This window comes from Hyposmocoma kahamanoa, unplaced genomic scaffold, assembly GCF_003589595.1.
Source record: "Hyposmocoma kahamanoa isolate Upper Pololo Valley unplaced genomic scaffold, ASM358959v1 245, whole genome shotgun sequence".
Lineage (NCBI taxonomy): Eukaryota > Metazoa > Arthropoda > Insecta > Lepidoptera > Cosmopterigidae > Hyposmocoma > Hyposmocoma kahamanoa.
In genome coordinates this window covers 1571888-1592880 of record NW_020653762.1, presented here as the reverse complement: position 1 = coordinate 1592880, position 20993 = coordinate 1571888, and the positions used below count along the sequence as shown (strand labels likewise).

Here is a 20993-nt window from a genome sequence, read left to right as displayed (position 1 = left end):
TTGCCATCGTTTGTCATTTTGCGCTTTTGACCTTATGCTCCAAAACGAATTTTCTATTCGTATTGCCGATCAATATTAGGTAGGTAGTGAATATATCTAATTATTAACTAAACTTGGACAAGCAATTTCAAATATCTTGGTTACCTTACTTAGGTAAAAGTACATGTTCGAAATATAACATTTTAAGTGCTTTTAATATATTTTTGAAATAAATCTTCAATAATACTCTAGTTAGTGAATTAATGAACAATATAATAATATATCGATATAAGTACCTAATAGACATGTATAATTATTAGGATTCTATTAATAACGCACAATAAATAAATAACGCACACACTCAACATAGCCCCGCACTAGGGAAACCCTGTGTCGCGGGTGCCATGGACACACACATAGACAACCACAAATTACACCCAAACTCACGAGAGAAATAAATGTAAGCCATACAAACATTTCTCCCGGCCCGGGAATCGAACCTGGGACCTCTGCGTGGCAGTCCGGCATGGTAACCGTTCGGCCACGGAGGCAGTTAATTAATAGAATCATAGATAACAGATTCGCGTTAGAATTTTCGCTATGTTGCCGCTCTGACCACGTACCGTAATAGTGCGAGAAAGTGATGGGTAACCCTGCCACTTCACGCACACATTTGCGCGTGTGCAGATAGCGCCTTGCTGTATGTAGGTAAATAATTGTCGACCGTTGTACGGAGTGTCCGGGGTGTGCTTATACTATGGTATATGAGCTCTTTCCGTTTGCTTGTTATACCGAGTTAGTCGTTTTTACATAGGTGTCGTAAAGGGTTTGTCTAAGAGTACAGGAGGGATGTCTCCATGTTATTTCAACTGATTAGGATGTGCTATATCTATTCGCAATTTGTGTACTGCAGATAAGAAACCGTTTTAGAGTCATTACTTGATAGATATGCGTCGTCAGCGAAGGCCGCCGTTAGGGCAGCATTCAGAAATGGACTCAATACAGAATTCCGGGAACTGTATAGCGGTAGTAGGCCACGCGATCCAGATGGAATACTTACAGTTATATTTTTCCAGTGCGACTATAAATGAAGTTGGGAAGCACAGACACCGGCGCTGATGCCACGCAGGGATCACAAGGTGTGTCCTATTCTTCTATAAAAGTCTAGGCCATAAAACATGATTTTTCTCAAATATTTTTATTTACAGTACCGAAAGAACGGACGTCTGTAGGATGACGTTACTTTTACTTGAAAGCACCATAGTTGTAACCTGACTATTATTATAGTAATCTGTGGTTGTAACGTTGCGTTAATCAAAGCGCTACCGCACTGCGGCGCTACATTATAATGACACGTTTTCGTTTAGTGTTTACTAATGATTACTGAATGATATTATTAGTAGGAGGATGTTTGGTGCTTACATGTCAATTCGACGTCTGGGGAATTTTTTACCCATTCCGACTAAAATCAGTCTGGCACAGTCGCTCCTTCTGCCTATTCTAGACTATGCGGATGCTTGTTATCCAGACTTGTCTGAGGGTCTACTCAATAAGCTGGAGCGGTTGCAGAACCTATGCACTAGATTCATTTTTGGGTTGCGTAAATTTGACCATGTTTCAGACTTTCGATCCAAACTTGGATGGTTACCCATTCGTCGTCGTAGGGACTTTCGCATTTTATCCCTTCCATACTCTGTTCTCTTTAATACCACCTCTCCTCCCTACCTCAAAGATTGTTTCGTGTATCATAGCACTACACTCAGTCGCACTTTAAACTGTCCTATCCACTCTTCTTCCTTTCATTCTAACTCCTTCAAGGTTAGAAGCATTAAACTGTGGAATTCCCTGTCTGAATCGATCAGACGCGCTAAGTCTGTTGATTCTTTCAAAACTTTACTCAAAACTAATTATCTTGTATGTAGGTAATTATATTTACGTAGGTATAGATATATAGATATATATTATTTATTTATTATTTTGTTATTAATAGTATTATTTAGTTATTTATTTAAAATTTTTCTTATTAACATTTTCTTCTTCATTTAATTTTGTATATGTGCAATATGTGTATTCTGTTGCGCCCTCAAATAATTTTATCTTATTGTTTTTCCGGTAACCCGAAGGTTGCCTGGAAGAGATTGCTATTTAGTAATAAGGCCGCCTGTTGTACCTGTACTTTTTACTGTTTGTTGTATTGTTATTATGTATTTGTCCGTGTGAAATAAAGAATATTGGTATTGTATTGTATTGTATTGATTACATTACATATTCTGTACCTGATACACATTATACTTTTTGAGTATTGGATATAATAATATGCGTTTCTGTCTGTATAGTATGTATAATTGTGACTATAAAAAGGGTATGTGTGACCATACTTTTACCCTTGACTGTGCAATCTTCGCGTTATTATTATGAGTGCACATTTTACTACAAGTCACTGGTAAAGCTTACACAAGTAAGTATGGGGTAAATATTCTTTGGTGCGAGGTCGCAACCTACTTGCGGTACTTGGGCGCCTTGGTGTGCAGGAACCACATGAGCCCGTAGAGGCAAGAGGGCGGGCTCCTTATTGACTCCGCGGAAGGTGAGAATAGCATCTTCTCCACCTGCGAGATCGACATCTCCACCAAATCGATTATTTCGTCATCCACACCACCGCCTGCATAATAAGAACTTGATAAATCAAACGTGCACGAGAATGACTCACGATAACCAATGAACAAAGTAGCCAGTTTCTCTAGCTACCACAATTATTATAAATAATAATAAGGCACAGTACAGCTGATTCCGAAGACAGCCCAGGCCGGAAGCCGAATTGGGCGTCTTGTAGCATCACGTGTTGTCCAAGATGTTTATTAAGCACACTGTTCGGTACTAACTACACCGATAGGGGAACTCTAGTTTTTGCATGCTTCCTGTCAAAAGCTTTTGACATGATATCCTATGGCATACCATGGAATAAAATGTATAACACGAGTATACCTAAAGAACTGACAGAATTGTTTAGATGGGCAGGGAAGTCTTCGGAGGAATACTAAATGGAATGTGGGGTGAGACAGGGGGCTGACCTCACCCGTTTTATTTAACTTATATATAAATGGACTGATTGAGGCGTTCAGTAGGTAGTACTGGGGTAGGCTGTTCAAAAGATGGTTGTTTTGTAAACAACTAATTTATACAGAGGACATGGTGCTGCCGAGCCCTTCAATTATTGGTCTAAAAGTGTTGTTAAATGTATGTGAAAGGTTTGCCGCGGCCCATGGGCTTAAATACAATACTGTTGGTGTTCAAATCAGGTACCAAAACCTATTCGGCGCTAGCAATCACTCTAAACGGTCATGAGCTATAATAATAATAACGCACACACTCAACCTAGCCCCGCACTAGGAAACCCTGTGTCATAGGTGTCATGGGCATACATATAGACAACCACAAATTACACCCAAACTCACGAGAGAAATAAATGTAGGCTATACAAATATTTCTCCCGGCCCGGGAGTCGAACCTGGGAGCTCTGCGTGGCAGTCCAGCATGGTAACTGTTCCGCCACGGAGGCAGTTCAAGGCACTCGAGAAAGTGACTAGGTTCAAGTATCTGGGTCACTGGGTCACGGAAAACTTAACAGACGACGTTGACTTGGAGAGGGAACGCAGGGCGCTGGCGGTACGCACGGTTTGCACGATGACGACAAGTCGAAAATCACTCTTTTCAAAACATAATGCTAGACGTGCAACCTGTGGAGCAATTACACTAAAAAAGCCTACAGTGGCTTGCATGTCCAATTCAACAACGCCCTCAGGGGACTGCTGGGGCTGTCTCGACACTGTTGTGCTTCAGGGATGTTCGCGGAGGCTAGAATTGACAATTTTCAAGCAGTCGTTCGCAAGAGAGTGGCATCCCTGTTGACCAAAGTGAGAGACAGCACTAACAGTCTTCTTAAGGTAGCAGAGAGAATGGATCCTTAAGTATTGGATGTCCATCCTTGCTCATGAAAATGAACAAGGACGGAATTCTAACATAGTTGTAAGTACCTAATAACACTATATGGACATGTAACTACACCTACTGCCTGAAATAAATTCTTTCATTTTATTTCATTTATGTATTATCATCAAAAAGCCATAAAATAATATGATAATAATTAGGGTGACAGAACAGAATGTTCCATTGACCCCCCCAAATGATGTTGGTCGTGTATCACCCTAACATTAATTATAGTATACCTAATTAAGAAAAGATCTTATTTGATACAAGAGTAATGGTAGTCACTGAAATGCTAACACACTGTGGTATGTGTGAAACAGGTGTAACAGAAAAGGCATAGCAATATCAAGCGGGCTAACTTAGTTTATGATATTGCTACAAACTGTACATAATATGGTATCACTTCATGCTGCATAACTTCACTTTATAGTTATGACACTACATTAAAATCAAATCTAAGTTTTTTAAACAAATCAATATCGAATTTTATTAGATTTGTTCCATCGCTAGTTAGATTGATTCATCAGCGTCAGTCAACATTTGTGAAGGTTTTACGTGTGCTTGCACTGAGTGGTCACAAAGCGAATTTGTAAATGTAGTATTCGGAGTATTCCAAGTGTTAGCAGCTATGTTAAAACAATTAAACAACGGCCTGCATTTTGTAAAGAAATAGTACAAAGTTACTTGATACTTGGTGCAACGGGCTGGTATCCGCAACTCGACGACAAAGCGCCTATTTTACAGCCCTTAATGTATGCAATGTACCCAATGTACTCGATGGCCCCAGTTTTTATAGAGGTCTTATTAAACCTGGGAAAATGTTAAGTGTACAGCTGTCGAAACACAGTAAGTAAAAAAGCCAATCAGGATTCCAAAAGATAAGTGCGAGCAAAACCGTGCCCATAAACCGATTTAGATCCGCTCTTTAAGGTTTACGAAATGTTTCTCTGTGCGAGCAATGAATGCTAGTTTAAGTGCTCGAGAACCGAAAAAACTGAATTCGAAGAAGCGTCTTAGGCCACTTCAAGAGGAATCTCAGGTATAACATGTTGATGGTCAACACCCTTATCACTTTCGCCGCACAAGGAGTTGACATCGAATGGTAAGGAGTATGCGGTCTGCACTGACAATGGCTTAGCACGATAGCTTCGTTTAGGTACGAATAATGGAATTTGTCATAGAATATGTAATAAAAACGTGATAATGTAAAATAATTGCTCTTAATACCAAGGTAATGAGGTTTCAATGTGTTATAATTCTTATAGCCATGTGTACGACAAGACAGTGAAAACAACTAAAAAATTTACTTGAATTTTACATTTTTTTTTAATTTAACCCAAATTGAAAAATCAACAATTTTTTAAAGTTCGGGTTTTAGACCCGAAATTTGTCACAATTGATCTACATCAGATACGGTATTAGAAAGAAGAATTTAAAAAAGAATAAACAATACAGCACACATACATTTAACAATTAGGAAACCTAATTACAACATGAAAAAAAAACGAAACGAAAAAGGGGAAAAAACATAACAAGTAGATAATACACACAAACTATAGCTATAATAATAAATAATCAAGCAATAGCCATAGAGTGTGTATGCTGTGCTGTTACAGAATCTATCATCCACGCAGCTTAGTGTTGTCTCACTGCTTGTGTTTCTACGCTGATTTAATCCATTCATATTGATATAACCTTTTCATTACACTCTTACAATGTTATTCGAAGAAGAAATATTTTGCGTCATTCTCGAAAAATGATATTTTCCGAAAAATTTACATTTATAACGTCACCACAAACTAAAGTCCTAATAAAAAAACATGTGAACTAAACTTGTCGAGCTATTGTGAGAACATTGCTCATAACCAATGTAAAGATAAAGCGCATTAGGAGTGATAACGGTACAGAATATTGTAATAAAAGTATTGCGAATTATTTAAAGCAACGCGGTATTGTTTACGAAACAACTGTTCCGTATACACCACAAAAAAATGGCGTTTCCGAATGTTTGAATAGGACGTTAGTTGAAAAAGCTAGAGCTTTGTTGCAAGACGTTAATTTGGAGAAGAAATATTGGGCTGAAGCAGTAAACACTGCCTGTTATTTAAAAAATCACAGTCCAACTGCTGCTTTGACTAAAGCTACTCCTGAAATAGCTCTTCAAGTAGGACTCGTAGTAAAGTGAATCTCAGACATCTTCGAGTATTTGGTAGCACAGCATTTACTCTTACTCCACAACATATCGTACAAAGCTTGATCCCAAATCAAAACCTGGATGACAAAAATCCGTGGTAGTGACCCGTTTAGCTCATGGAGGTAGTCTCGATCTCTGATGTTTCAAATAAAAAAAAATATTGTAAATGTTATTTACAAAGAGCAACCCCTAGAGTTTCTTGCTCATTCTTCTCAGGGGAATCTGCCTTACGAATGAGCGGTAGAGTTTAACCATTGTGACGATTTCAAGTGTAATAATGCTTACCTATGAAATACAGATTATTTTGAATTTGAATTTGAATTTGAAAACCCTATACAGGGTGTAACAGCAAGGTGTAGTCATATTTGAAGGTCGGATTCAGTTAATGGTATGAAACTAGTTAGCAAAGTTGTTTTAGTACACACTACGTTATTTATGGAAATTTCGCCATGAACAGTTTCGATCAGCTGATGTCATTTAACGAAAATAAATAGTCACATCACATCTCTATTGAGTATCATAATACAACCAAATTACGTAACTTGAAAAACTTGTGAAATTCAGGCATGTTATTGTAAATTACAAAGTACTAAATCCATATTCTTATTGCTATGTTATAATTTACTAAATTTATTATTATTTTATTCATGTAATATGCGTGTGAACATTTAATGAAAAATAAATATTATCGATTACTTTGCCAAAATACACTACTTCATAATAAAACTATTATTTAAAACTTAGTACATAATAACGTAATATGGTTTTGTTAACTTCATATCTTCAATCATACAAAATACACAAATTTCCATTTAATATCCATTAATAAAACTAATGTCCTCTAAAAAACACATATTTAAAGTTATCTCTGTTTCTTTTTACCATATCATATGTAATAATACGCATTCATCTATTGTATTTTAATGAATGAAATTTGTCTCTTTCTATCCGTCGGTACTGTTCTAACGCATGGCAGCTAGCGAATCAGTCGGTATGTTTCTTCTAACGCATGACGCAATATGACGCAATTGTCCGACTAATACTTCGCACCCTTACAATGAAAGCGACCCAAATCAAAATATTAAAAAATGAGTTTATATCGTAAAACCATCTTAAAAAAATATTTTGTTACATTAGTCACACTGTGGTGAAGATGAAATTGTGCAATTAAAGCTCGAATAGCACTGATTCATAAAGGTCCCTCTCATTTTGTTCTTTCAGTTTAAAAATTCTACTCCCGCGTCGAAATATTAATGCCGCATTTATTGTTGAATCTGCATTTGCAAAGACAACACGCTGCCACTGACGGATTAGCATTTGAGCCATTTTCGTTCCGAAAATCATATTCAAAAATCACTAGTAGCAGTAGAGCTCCTTGTGAGTTCGTCCAGGGTAGTACTGCCACTTTGCCGTGTTACAGTTTTGAAGGGTAAGGGTGCTGGTGAAATTACAGGCACATGGGACTTGTCAACTATGTCTCAGAGAGATGGACGCCGTAGCAGTAGCCTTCGAGCGGCAGTGCTACTGTTATGGACAGGCGTGACGCTTTCCACCGGGTACACGACTTGTTCGACCCGTCGCTTAATATTTAAAAAAAATATATTTTTTTAGTAACTTACTTTTTAAAGGGACTTACTTTTTTGTTTCGTGGACTTTCTTCTTTTTTAATTGTGAAACAGGGACCACAAAACAATATCAAGGGTTATGACATCTTGCTTAGCTGATGAACATTAAGACTTAATTCTTAATACGTTAAATGATAACAAAAAAATCGTTAAAAAAAAGACCTATTGGCGACTAGTTTTTGTAAATTATGTTTTTAAATTGTTGAACATTAAAATGATCAGAAACAATTTTCAGTTGTAAAGTTCCATTTTTCCTCATTATTTTCAAAGACTAATAAGGCCATCACCTTTAGTACTTCAAGAGTAATAAATAAAATAATATGAAAATGTCACAACTTGAAATCTTATTTTCTTTTTTATTCCCAAAAAGTTGAAATTTTGTATTGGGACACTTTCATCGTAAAGGTGCAACCTGAAGGTCGGCAAACGTCAAGAAATTAGTTTTTTGTGTATGTAATGATGTAATTTGTATCATGAGAAGGGTCTTATTTTAAAAGGATGGTAATAATTTTAATTTCATCCTGTAGGTACATTATGAAAACGTTACCCTATATTCCAAAATTTGCGTTTCAGTCGGCGTCCTTTGATGTGCCGCCGCTGAGGCAGAGACGCTATTTTTTAATTTTTTGTAACAGTCTGTAATTGCCGTTTGCGTTGTGAGGACTAAATAGGTGTCATCGTTTTGTTTGTGTCTCGTTTTTGTGTTTATTTAAACTGTCACGCTTAAGCAATAGTGATTACTATGAGATGATGATGATGTTGTGCGTAGGCGCAGCCGATGGGAGCTTGCGCCAGGTTCGCAAAATTTATTGGGCAAAGTTTATTTATTTCAGTCTACCTGTTAGCTACTTTGCGAGCAGTCGTGCCAATAAGCCAATCCTTGTACGCTTAACGCGGAAATCCATCGGTTCTCAAACTTTTGTAAGATTTCGCTATGTCTTTTTGTGGCATATGTAATGAAGATGTTGGTGACGGAGTACATTGCACATCCTGCGACCAGGTGCTACATTTTCATTGTGCAGGCTTAACCGAGGGAGGCTACAGAAAACTGGGCGCTGATAGGAAACAAGCTTGGAAATGCGGCAGGTGTAAACTAACAGGCCAGAGATCGCCACAACCCACCGGAGAAGCAGCCATTATGGCAGAACTTAAAGCCTTGTCTGTGAAACTTGCTCCCCTGGACTCGCTTACTGCTGAGGTCAAAGCACTACGTGCCGAAATATCTGAGCTAAGAGCACAGGTCACCCTAATTAATACGTCAATAAAGGAATTTAATGACAGATGTGAGAAGATTGAAGACCGTCTTGCGCAAGTTGAAGGAGTTGGAGACCGGGTGACCATCCTTGAAGCTGAACTAAGCAAAGTTATATGTGAAGCAAACGATAAATATCAATTTTCTCGCATGAACAACGCAGAGATAAAAGGCATCCCTCAGTCCCAGAACGAGAATTTATTAGATATTATTAGCTCAGTTGGGTCTAAAATAAATTATCCCATAAATAGATCTCAGATAAACTTTGTTACCAGAGTTCCGAGGAAGGATAACACCCAACCAAAACCCATAATCGTGGCGTTTATTAGCCGATACGTGAAGGAGGATTTTGTTGCAGCTGCGAGAGCGAAATCAAGGGAAGTGAAGCTCAATGCTAGTATATTTGGTTTCAAATCAAATAACATGGTTTTCGTCAACGATCACTTGACACCGTCAAATAAGGATTTGCTCACCAAGGCGAAGAAAATCGCCAAAGACATGGGGTTTCTCTATTCTTGGGTAAAACACTCCAAAATATATTTGAGGAAAAACGACACGTCCCCAGTTATACAGGTCAAATCAGAGAAGGACTTAATGAAAATTGTTTAAGTGAGTTTTGTATTTTTAAAGTGCGTGCTATTTATGTGTCCGAACTTGATATAATGTTGTTTTTATTTATATTTTTAATCGTCAACAGTTTGAGCATCTCCGGTAGTTGCTGTGTGAGTATTGAATTTCTTCTAAAGTTGTGTCTTCCTTGTTCAGAAACATTTAAACTGAGTAGTCGCTGTGCTAACGCTTCATGCCTGTATTTTACAACATACTTCTGTGGGCCTATTGTACTAGCGTTGAAAATTGTCTGTAGGATGGTACCGCTTAATACCTTTAATGTGATAAAGTCATTAGTTAATGACCCTATTGTTATGCTTATTGAATATACAAAGTGCATGTTATTTGAATTGAAATTTTGTGTCGCACTGTGTTTAAGTGTGCGTGGGTATCTTTTAATTAATTTATTTTTTTCGGTTGTACTATCGTTTTCTTTTATTTTTTATTTGAATATTTTCGGTAATTTGTATGTTTTTAAGTATAAGTTAAATTATTGCGTAATACGTGAAATAGTATTAAATATTTACTTATTTTTTTTTATACATTCTCGGTTCGATAGACTGATTTTAGAAATTTTTAGTTTAAATATAAGGGTTATACTTTAAAAATATACTACCAAAACGCCAGGGGATTACGTACGAAGGTCAGTGAATTCTACAGAAACGTGTGTTTAAGTAATTACGATGTTGTATTTCGGAGACGTGGTTGTTGGATGGCATTATGGATAGTGAATTATTTGATGGTAGATACCTTGTCTTTCGACGCGATCGTGACTATGTTAGGTTAGGCCAAACTTTAGGCGGCGGAGTATTGATGGCAGTGAGGCACGACCTTGCCGTTATATGCATGCCTGAATGGATCAGTTCAGCGGAGGACATCTGGATTACTATTTTAATTAAATGTAAGAGGCCTGCGACAACTTATAAAATGCATATTTGTACATTGTACTTATGTCGGGAAGAGGGTGGTAACTCATATAAGGAACAATTATGCAATTTTTCTGATAATCTTAGTAAAATAATTTACAGTCACCCGTTAGATAAATTTGTTGTTGTGGGTGATTTTAATTTCGGTAATGACGTGCAATGGTTAAGGTCAAATGGGGAAGCCGTAATGCTACCGGCCAACTATGCTGCTGGTTATTTCTTTGATCTCATTGACACATGTAATTTAAGTCAGTTTAATGGTGAATTTAATCATAATAATAGGGTGTTGGATTTAGTGTTTTCTAATGGAATATTAAACGTAAAAAATTGTATCAAACCATTGGTCCCGGAGGATTTTCATCACAAATCCCTTGATATATATGCTGAATTTGTTGATATTCGCGAATTGAAACAGTTGGGCCAAATGAAGTATATTTACAATCGAGGTGACTATTCTGCAATTTCAGCCGAGCTTAGTAAAATTAATTGGAGTCAGTGTTTAAGTACAGGCTCATTAGATGACGCGGTGGCCTATTTATATAAAAAAATATATGAGCTTCGTGACCAACATATACCTCGTAAATTGATTAAATCGAACTCTTACCCGCCATGGTACAATTCTAGTCTCATAAAAGCTTTAAAAGAAAAATCTAAATACCATTCTAAATATAAAACGTACGGTAACTTATCTGATTACCAATCTTTTTCTACACTGCGGAAAAGGGTCTTCGATCTTGAGAGGGACTGCTTTGAAAAGTACATTCAACACATCGAATCTTCAATTGTAGAGAACCCCAAAGCATTTTGGACGTTTGTAAAAATGAAAAGGAACAACTCGACTTTTCCTAGTGTAATGAATTACAAATCTGTGAGCGCTGACACTGGTGAAGATATAAGTAACCTATTTGCGGAGTACTTTCTTGAGACTTTCTTGGTGACTGGCCAATCGACGTGTTGCACTGTCAACATGAACTACGATAACGTTCTATGTAGCATACGCGATATCCAAATTAATGCAATCAAGGTACATGATCTTTTAAAATCACTCGATTTAACAAAGTCGGGGGGACCTGATTTGATTCCTCCACTTTTAATTGTAAAATGTGCCGAAAGTTTGGCGGTTCCATTGAGTCTGTTGTACGGGCGATCATTGTCTGAGGGAATTGTACCTAAACTGTGGAAATCTGCCTTCATCACACCGGTCCATAAGAAAGGGAATAGATGTAATGTGGAAAACTATCGTCCCATATCCAAATTGTGTCTATTTGCCAAGGTATTGGAAAGGTTAGTTTATATAGAAGTTTATTCTAGTTTACAAAATTCATTTAGTGACGATCAACATGGTTTTCTTAGACAACGTTCCACATCCTCAAACCTGATTATTGCAAACGATTTCATTACTAGTGGGATGGAAAGAGGAGCACAGGTTGATGTAGTATACACTGATTACAAAAAAATGTTTTGACCGAATAGACCATTGTATATTGCTTTCTAAACTTCAAGCAGCAGGCATACATGGTAACTTGTATCGTTGGTTTGCGTCCTATATTGATAATCGTAATCAGGCTGTAGTCTTACGGGGTTTTTTGTCACAGTGGACTAAGATACCTTCTGGTGTACCCCAGGGGTCAATTTTGGGTCCACTTTTATTTATTATTTTCATAATGGACATTAACAAATGCTTTCGTTATTCAAAATCTGTACTTTTCGCAGATGATATGAAAATCCTAAAGGTTATCAACAATTCATCTGATATCCGTGATCTGCAGGAAGATCTCTTGCGGTTCGAACAATATTGCATTACGAATAAATTAGACCTAAATGTAACTAAGTGCTTCTGTATGACTTTCTCTCGTAAAAATAACAAAATAGAATCTAAATATATACTCCATAATCACAATTTAACTAGAGTCAATAATATTAAGGATTTGGGTGTCATACATGATAGTAAATTAATCTTTAAAGATCATATTGATCATATTGCAAGTAAGGCTTCAAAGGCCCTCGGGTTCGTTATCCGTATGTCCAACGATTTGAAATCTTTGAAAACTATTAAAGTTTTGTACTGCGCCTTCGTGCGTAGTCATCTTGAGTACGCTTCCTGTGTATGGAATCCCCAATACAACATCTATATCACGCGATTAGAGAATATACAAAAAAGATTTTTGCGATTTCTTGATTTTAAGACCAGACAACAGTCCGTGGATTACGAACACCGTTGCAAGCGGTATCATTTTCTGCCTCTTCAAGTGCGTCGTGAAGTGAATGATCTTTGTTTTCTATCCAAATTGGCTAATGCTGGCATTGACTGTCCGGAATTATTGTCTAAAATCGGTCTCCGTACTAACTCATTGACTTTGCGGCGTCGCCCGTTGCTTCACATTCCCATAGCTCACACAAATTATAGACAAAACACATTCATGATACGCGGCTGTAGTACCTATAACAGGTATGACACTGAATATGACTTTGATTTGTTTGAAACAAGCACAGCAACTATTCGAAGAACTATAACTTTGAATTATTTTGGACGGTATTAATTGCAGGTGTGCTCAAGCTGCATATTTCGTTATGTGTACATCATTGTTTAATTTACTATAATGGCTTAACATTGCAAAATTTTCCGGTTTTTCTTTTCTTTTCTTTGGTCTGTATAAATAGTAAACTATAAATAAAGCTCTTAATTTGCTATTTTTGATATGCATAAGTGGAGGTTTGTAATAGGCTCTTTGATGTTGTTTAGTTTGTATTTTATATTTCGTGTTAATAGCTGTAAACCTTCCTAAAATAAATAAATAAATAAATAAATAAATTTAGTTCATACAATTACACAGTATTACAGTATATTACTAAGGCACTGTGAAATTCAATAAATCATATAATAATAACATCACAACACAGAAGACGGACGTTCATCCATTCTCTCACAAAACCTCAAGCATTCATCACACACAGTCACCCATCTACTCGCAAACATGTCGCAGTCTGGTACTGATAAGAGAAGTGCATTGAGATAGTGCAGAGCGCGAACAAGCGGTGATTTACCACGAGCCACAGTTCGCACCGCTGGCAATGCCAGCAGGTGATGACTACGTGGCCGCAAGTTAAATTTCTTCAGCGGTGGGACGATCAAGCGTACCAGCTGCGCAACTAATTCTGGGCAATCAGAATCTCCTCGCAAGACCCTGCCAGCCGTAGTCATTAGACCATAATTTCGTCTTAGCTCTAAGGAATTAAACCCCAAGACGCCAAGGAGGAATTTCGTAGGGTATAAAAATGGGTAGTACCCATAAATTTTCTTATATAAAAATCTCAAAAACGTTTTTTGGATTTTCTCCAGAAGCAGGGAGTAGGTAGTTTCATGAGGGTTCCAAATTACTGAAGCCGCTTCAATTTTGCTCCTGACTAGCGCGGTGTAAATAAGTTTGATAGCTCTAGGGTTATCAAAATCGCGAGCGTTCCGGATAATGAACCCCAGCCTCCGATAGCAATTGGCAGTTAGGATTTTAATGTGCTCATGAAAATTCAAATTTTTATCAAAAACGACCCCTAAGTCCTTAATAGACTCGACACGTGTAATGAGCTCAGAACCCAACATGTATTTGGCATGAAAAGGATTATGGGCACGGCCAAATGTCATGACTGACTTTATTGATCAAAGTTTATTGATGGCGTCCCAGAAAATCGACGTCGACCATTTCCTACTCTGGAATGCTTCAGGAAGATGGTTATGAGACTTCATAATAGTGGATCGTTCCGTGGTTCCAGTTCTGAAGGCCGGCCGAGTTCACGAGACCCAGAATTCGAGGCAGATGTTTTGGAACATTTTCTCGGCAATCCAAAGACAAGTACCTACTCGTCGTGCTGCGGCAGCCTTTGGTGGTGTGAACCATATGAGTGTGTGGCGTGTGCTACGGGATGATGGCCAGCACCCATACCATTTTCAAAGAACGCAGGAGCTGTTACAAGCGGACTATGATCTACGTTTGGCATTTTGCCGCTGGTACCGCGACCAGGTTGGGAGGTCTCCCGACTTCGCTTCGTCGGTACTGTGGACAGACGAGGCGTCATTTACGCGTGCGGGCATTATCAATATGCATAATGAACATTTTTGGACTCATTTAAATCCCCGCGTATCAAGGGAATCAAATTTTCAAAACCAGTGGCCGATTAATGTGTGGGCTGGTATAATAGGTTGTGCCGTCATCGGTCCAGTGTTTTTGCCGGCAAGTCTGAATGGGGCCAATTATTTAAGATTCCTAACAGAAGACTTGGATGACGTTCTGATGGCTCTGCCAGTGACACAATACGTGAGACTCGTGATGGAACACAGGATGACTTTCCAGCACGATGGAGCACCCGCACATTTTGCTCGAAATGTACGTTCCCATCTGAACGACCGTTTCCCGCAGTGGATTGGGCGGGGAGGTCCTGTACCCTGGCCAGCGCGGTCCCCAGACTTGACACCGCTCGATTTTTTTTATGGGGTCATATTAAAATATTGTTTATGCGGAGTCCTGTGAAAGCGCAGAAGAAATGAGGCAGCGGATCGAAATGGCGTTTAGTCAAATCACTCTGCAGATGCTTCAAAGAGTAGAACAGTCTCTGTACCGACGCACGGAAATATGCATATTGCATGGAGGTCGGCATTTTGAACATTACCTGTAAATGTGTGAAATGTGCCAGCAGTGCGTGCAGTGATTGTACTTATTATTCAAAATTGTCGTAAACAAGTCAATATTTCGTACATTGTACAACAGTGAATTACAATTCGTAGGAAATTCATTAAAACGTGTATGAATTGAACAATACGTAAGTACCAATTAAAAAAGTATCCACTATTGTAAAATTGTCGTAAATAAATGTATTAATACAAAATTATGTAGAATGTGTATACGATGAAGGCGTGCGTAACTACGGGCTTAATAAGTAAATAAATATCCTTTAAATTGTATGTAAATAAGTACGTACGCGTACCTAGGTATGGCATAAAATAATATTGTTAGAAATAATTCGATTTTTCTAGATATTTAAAGATTTTGTTACTTAATATTAACGTATTATCAACATATTCAAATCATGTTTTTACAATGGCATTTCAATTGTAGTCAGCTGTTCTGTGTCCCCGCTTGCGGCCGCCCAGGTTTCATGAATGAATTTGTGAAGTCGTAGTAACGTAACTAGCAATAGAGTTGTGACGCAGTGGTTGTTTCGGACAATCACTATTTATACAAACATAATTAAACTTATATCAACATTAAAAGTCACTTATTTTTATTTGATATTTTGCACAGAGGGTCTAGATCAAGTATAGGTTTGGCTCCTTTAATATGACTACACCTTGCTGTTACACCCTGTATAATGTTAGGATTTTGTGATCATACTAAAGGTTACAGACTTGGTGATCCAGTTGATGGCAATAAAATGCTGTTGAATTTATAGAAACGGTTAGAGATATTCAATTTAAAACTGCAAAGGATAATAAAAGTTTTAAAGATTTAGTTAACACTGTTGATATTACTATAACTAATGGAAACACTTTAGATGCACATGTCAATGATTCTGACGACGACGAGAATGCTACACCAGATGTTTTATCTATCAATAATGAAGTTCTAGGCGTCGTTGAAGAACCTGAAGTTCAAACTATAGTTCCATCTGATGAACACAGAGAAGCTGAATCTTTGTTGAATAATATTCAATCAGAGAATGATTTAGAACTACAGAATGCATCAGATTTTCAAATTACTGATGATTCTAGGCCTGTTCGAAATCGGCATCCTCCACTTTAGTTCAGAAATTATGAAGTGAATTATTTCACGGAACTAGCGTTTACAGGACGAAATGAACCTAGAACATATAATCAAGCTACAAAATGTGAAAAAGCGAAATATTGGTTAGAAGCTATGAAAGAAGAATATAATTCACTTTTGTCGCTTGGAGACTGGGAACTTGTTGATCGGCCTAAACATGGAAATGTCATTAAATGTAAATGAGTTTTCAAAGAAAAAGTTGATCCAAATGGTAATTTTGACAAATTTAAAGCTTGCTTAGATGCAAAGGGTTTCACTAAGCAATATGGTGTGGATTATGATTTTTGCACCAGTTGTTAGAAATTGCACATTATTTTTATTATTTGCAATTGGAATTGAAAATGATATGGACGTCGAACATTCAAATGTTAACACGGCATTCCTTAATGGAAATCGCAATGAATGCATTTACATGGAGCAACCTACTGGATTTGAGATTGAGGGGCAGAACAAAGTATGTTTACTCAAGAAGAGTTTATATGGACTCAAACAAGCCAATAGAGGTTAGAATGAAAAAGTGCATAAAGTTTTAACTACCAATGGCTATACGCAATTGAAGACTGAAAAATGTGTTTATTATAATCATTATAGCACTTTATGCTGATGACTTCTTCATATTCAGTTCAAATGAACAACAAAAAAAGTATGCTATATAAGATGCTCAGTTCCAACTTTAAGATCAAATTGCTTGGACCTGTAAAGCAAGCATTGGGTATGAAGGTTGAAAGGAACCGGGAGCACGGGACTTTAAAGCTGACACAGTCGGAATATGTAAAAAGTCTGTTAACAAAATTTAGCATGGAAGATTGTTACAAAGTAGCGACTCCTATGGAAGTCAATTGCAATCTGCCGAAAGCAGAAACAATCGATACGCGGTTTCCGTATCAGGGACTTATTAGTAGTTTAATGTACCTTGCTGTTTGCACACATCCAGATATTGCACTTGCGTGCAGTAAACTCAGCCAATATACCACTTGTTATAATGAATCGCACTGGCTCGCAGCTAAACGTGTACTGCCGTATCTTTCAGGAACAACTGGCTGTGGTCTCGATTTTAGGAGAGGTAATAATAAAGTTGAAATCTCATCTGATGAAGATTGGGTGTGGGATAGTAGGTAGAAGTAGTTAGCAGTAGAAAGCAGTAGATTCGGCTTTTGCATTGTAAATTGGTACAGTCACAAACAACAAAATGTGGCTTTTTCTAGTACCAACGCTGTATACTATGCTTTTGGGAGTTCTGTAAAAGAGGCAAAATTTTAGAAAAAAATTTTATTCGAGCACAAATACAGGAGCCTGTCACCACCAGAACCTATAATAATTTTTAATGACAACCGTAGCACACTCAAAATGGTAGAGAATGAATGTTTTAGGAGAACTAAACATAGACATTTTAGACGGATTTTTCCAAAGCATTTGACAAAATTAGTCATTCTCTGCTCATAGAAAAACTTGATAAGATCGGTGTACATGGTAGTTTGCTTAGATGGGTAGAATCGTACATAGGAAATAGAAGTCAGGCGGTTTGCTTGAGAGGTTATTGTTCAAAATATTTGCCTATCCCTTCGGGAGTTCCACAGGGCGCGCATCTGGCCCCGTTGCTCTTTTCCTTGTATGTTAATGATTTAGGACATGCTTTGCGCCACTCGAATCACCTGCTTTATGCAGATGATACGAAATTTTTCAGAATAGTAACCTCTCCTAGTGACTGTGAGTTATTACAGTCAGATATTGCAGCTCTTTCGGAATATTGTAGTGTAAACCAACTTTTCCTAAACGTAGACAAATGTAAGATTATTACTTATACCCGCAAAAAATCTCCAATACTTTTTAATTACACACTTGAGCATTCCAGTCTGCAAAGAGTAAATGCCATCAGAGACTTAGGCATTCTCATGGATGATCAATTATCCTTCAACCGGCACATTGACAGCATTCTCAACCGCGCCTATAAAAGCCTGGGCTTTATTAACCGCATTACCAAACCTTTCAAACACGCTACAACATTTAAAATTTTATATTTTTCTTTTGTTAGATCCATTCTCGATTTCGGAAGCGTAGTTTGGAACCCATTGTATAGGTGTCACATCGATCGAATTGAGAGAGTCCAACAAAAATTTGCAAAGATTCTTAATTCTCGGAGTAATCGCCAATTTGAATCGTATGAATACACCCTTAGGCGTAATAATTTACTTACTTTACAGAATCGCCGTAAGAAATCCGACATAGTTTTTCTTTTCAAAATTCTTAACAATTTAGTTGATTCACCAACTCTGTTGTCGAAGGTTAATTTCATAGTTAAAGCACGTTTACCAACACGCTCTCAACGTAAAATAAAGATTTTCGTACCACCATGCCTCCACAAGAATTATACAAGAAATAGTTATATATGTCGCTCATTAACTTCATACAATGATACTTTTTTGACACGGATATTTTTGGTATCTCACTCAACAAATTTAAGTTAAGCATCCTCAACAAACTTTTGTGCAGCATCGATGCAGCCTAGCTGTCTAGTGTCAGTATATTCTGTTACACATCCCTAAATTTTCATTTCTATTTTTTATGTCTTATTTTTTACGCCGTAATTGCAGTATTTCTCAGTTCACTGTGTGGAAGGGGTAGGCAGATTGGTTATGTTAAAATTCACAAAAAACACTAAATAAATAATTTAACTTATATTACACTCAACCGTCTATGGTTGGGTTGGGTCTATGATCTGTTTTCTTTGCCTATTTCGCGGAGTGTTTTGATATTGTAATGTTTCATTATATTTATATTTATTTAGTTTTGAGTTGTAAAATATTATAAATTCTTTCTCTGCAACTATGTAAGCCCTGCAGCCTATTTTGTAAAATTGTATAATAGTAATTTTCGGTACTCGTTGTCTACAGCATACTTCTAATTTCTTTGTAACCATTATTTTGTAATGACTGTTTGTACCAAAATAAAATAAATAAAAAAAAAAATAACATTCATCATCATTTCATTCAAGAATGGGTTGATGATAAAGTAGTCTTAAACAGACTACAGCACAAGTCTTCAACGGAGTTAGAGGCAGACAAAAGAGATTTTTGAACGTAATGTCGAGGAGTACATAATGACATTCTGACCAAACCATTCGGAAGGGTTTTATTACTTGATTATGATTGTTCATGGAAGTGTAAGGGGCAGTGTTGGTAAACCTTTTTGCTGACACACCTTCTATGTATGTGTGATTATTTCGAATTTTGATTTAAGATATTTAAGGTGTTCCTTATCATGACGACTTAAGAATCAATACATTGTTTTCTTCATCACTACAACTTGTGATGTTTTTATTTTTGTCGAGATTTTCTGGGATAGAAGACTCCTGTCTTTACAGTTTCAGACGGATGTCAGATGGAGAATGGATACAGACCCCTGATTATAATTGCTACACCTGACCCGCTGCACCTCACATGTAATGGTATAGTAAAGTTAAAAATAGCCCCTTCTATGTTAAAACTCACCTGCAGATTGCTTCATGTCATCATTGACTTCACAATAGTAAAGAGTTTGTTTAGACCCCTGCACACCAACTCCTGATCTATAGGCACAAGTAAAATTAATAAAACAAAATGACTTAATTAATTCCAACTCCTGACTTCCTTAAGTAACTAAAAGGTGATAGTAGATATACCTATTACCTGTATGAATTTACCAACTCCAGGTCAGATAACTTGACATGATAGCCACATTCCTCAAGCACCTCTTCACGAGCAATCTCTACGAGAGGCTTGTCTTTGTCCACAATCCCTGCACACAGCTCCAATGTGACGCCCAGTGCTGCCGGGTACTTGTCTGTGTCGACGACATCTACGTCGCGGTCCTCCGGCTCCAGACTGTTGAAGTATACAGCTGGGAACCACAGTCACAAATTGAATATACACTGAGTCTTTTCTGAATAAATTCCTAAAGGTAGGGTTTCGACCTCTCACCTGGACGGAACTGTTTAACGAAGACGAGTTTTTTGCGTTCGACGTTGAAGATGATGATCGCAACCGAATCGTGCACTTCTAACAGGTCCCATGATTTGCTTTGCCCGTTCTGCGTGTAGTTGAATCGGAATGGACGCACGTATGTCGTGTCCGGCAGCGGAGAGAAGGACACATTCTTGAGATCCTCCATGCTAAGCCGGCACTTTGTATTTGCTTTGTATAGCTTGACTTGCACACTGGCACACAGATTTGCTGCCACAGGTGCACAATTTACACGCAGCGGCTGATAAATAATATTTGATAACAAAATAGGTAAACTTGATAAAATTAATGAAAAATCGTGAGGAAAAATTAAACAGAAACTTATTTCTTTATGGCATTCGACATTGGACACAGAAACCGGAATTAGAAAATTCAATCAGCTCTAACATAACTCTTGTACTTGACACTTCTCAACTTGATATGAGATGATGTTGTTGTTGTTTTTTCAATTCTTTCCGTAAAGGAAAAGGCAAAAGTTTCACAACATACAGCCAAGTCTTCGTAAATTTTTCTTCTTATTTTCAATAAAAAATAGGCATACGCCAAGTCTTCAGTGCATTATTTATTTTATAGGCATTAAGCCTCGTCTTCGTTGGGTCATATCGGATTA

The 20993-nt window shown here is 37.4% G+C and overlaps 1 protein-coding gene across 2 annotated transcripts in view; it reads right to left on the bottom strand.

Moving 5' to 3' along the window:
- Positions 1-20739, bottom strand: part of LOC113228856 (uridine diphosphate glucose pyrophosphatase-like) — a 32395-nt gene extending 11656 nt beyond the window's left edge. The window contains exons 1-4 of one of the 2 annotated variants that reach the window (XM_026462275.1): positions 20342-20739; positions 20051-20261; positions 19874-19950; positions 2434-2641 (exon numbers count right to left, since the gene is read on the bottom strand). In XM_026462275.1, coding sequence (XP_026318060.1) covers positions 2478-2641; positions 19874-19950; positions 20051-20261; positions 20342-20531 — 642 coding nt within the window. In that variant the 5' untranslated portion in view covers positions 20532-20739 and the 3' untranslated portion in view covers positions 2434-2477. The remainder of the gene's footprint in view (positions 1-2433; positions 2642-19873; positions 19951-20050; positions 20262-20341) is intronic. The other variant, XM_026462274.1, reaches the window with a different exon arrangement.
- Between the last annotated feature and the right edge of the window lie 254 nt (positions 20740-20993).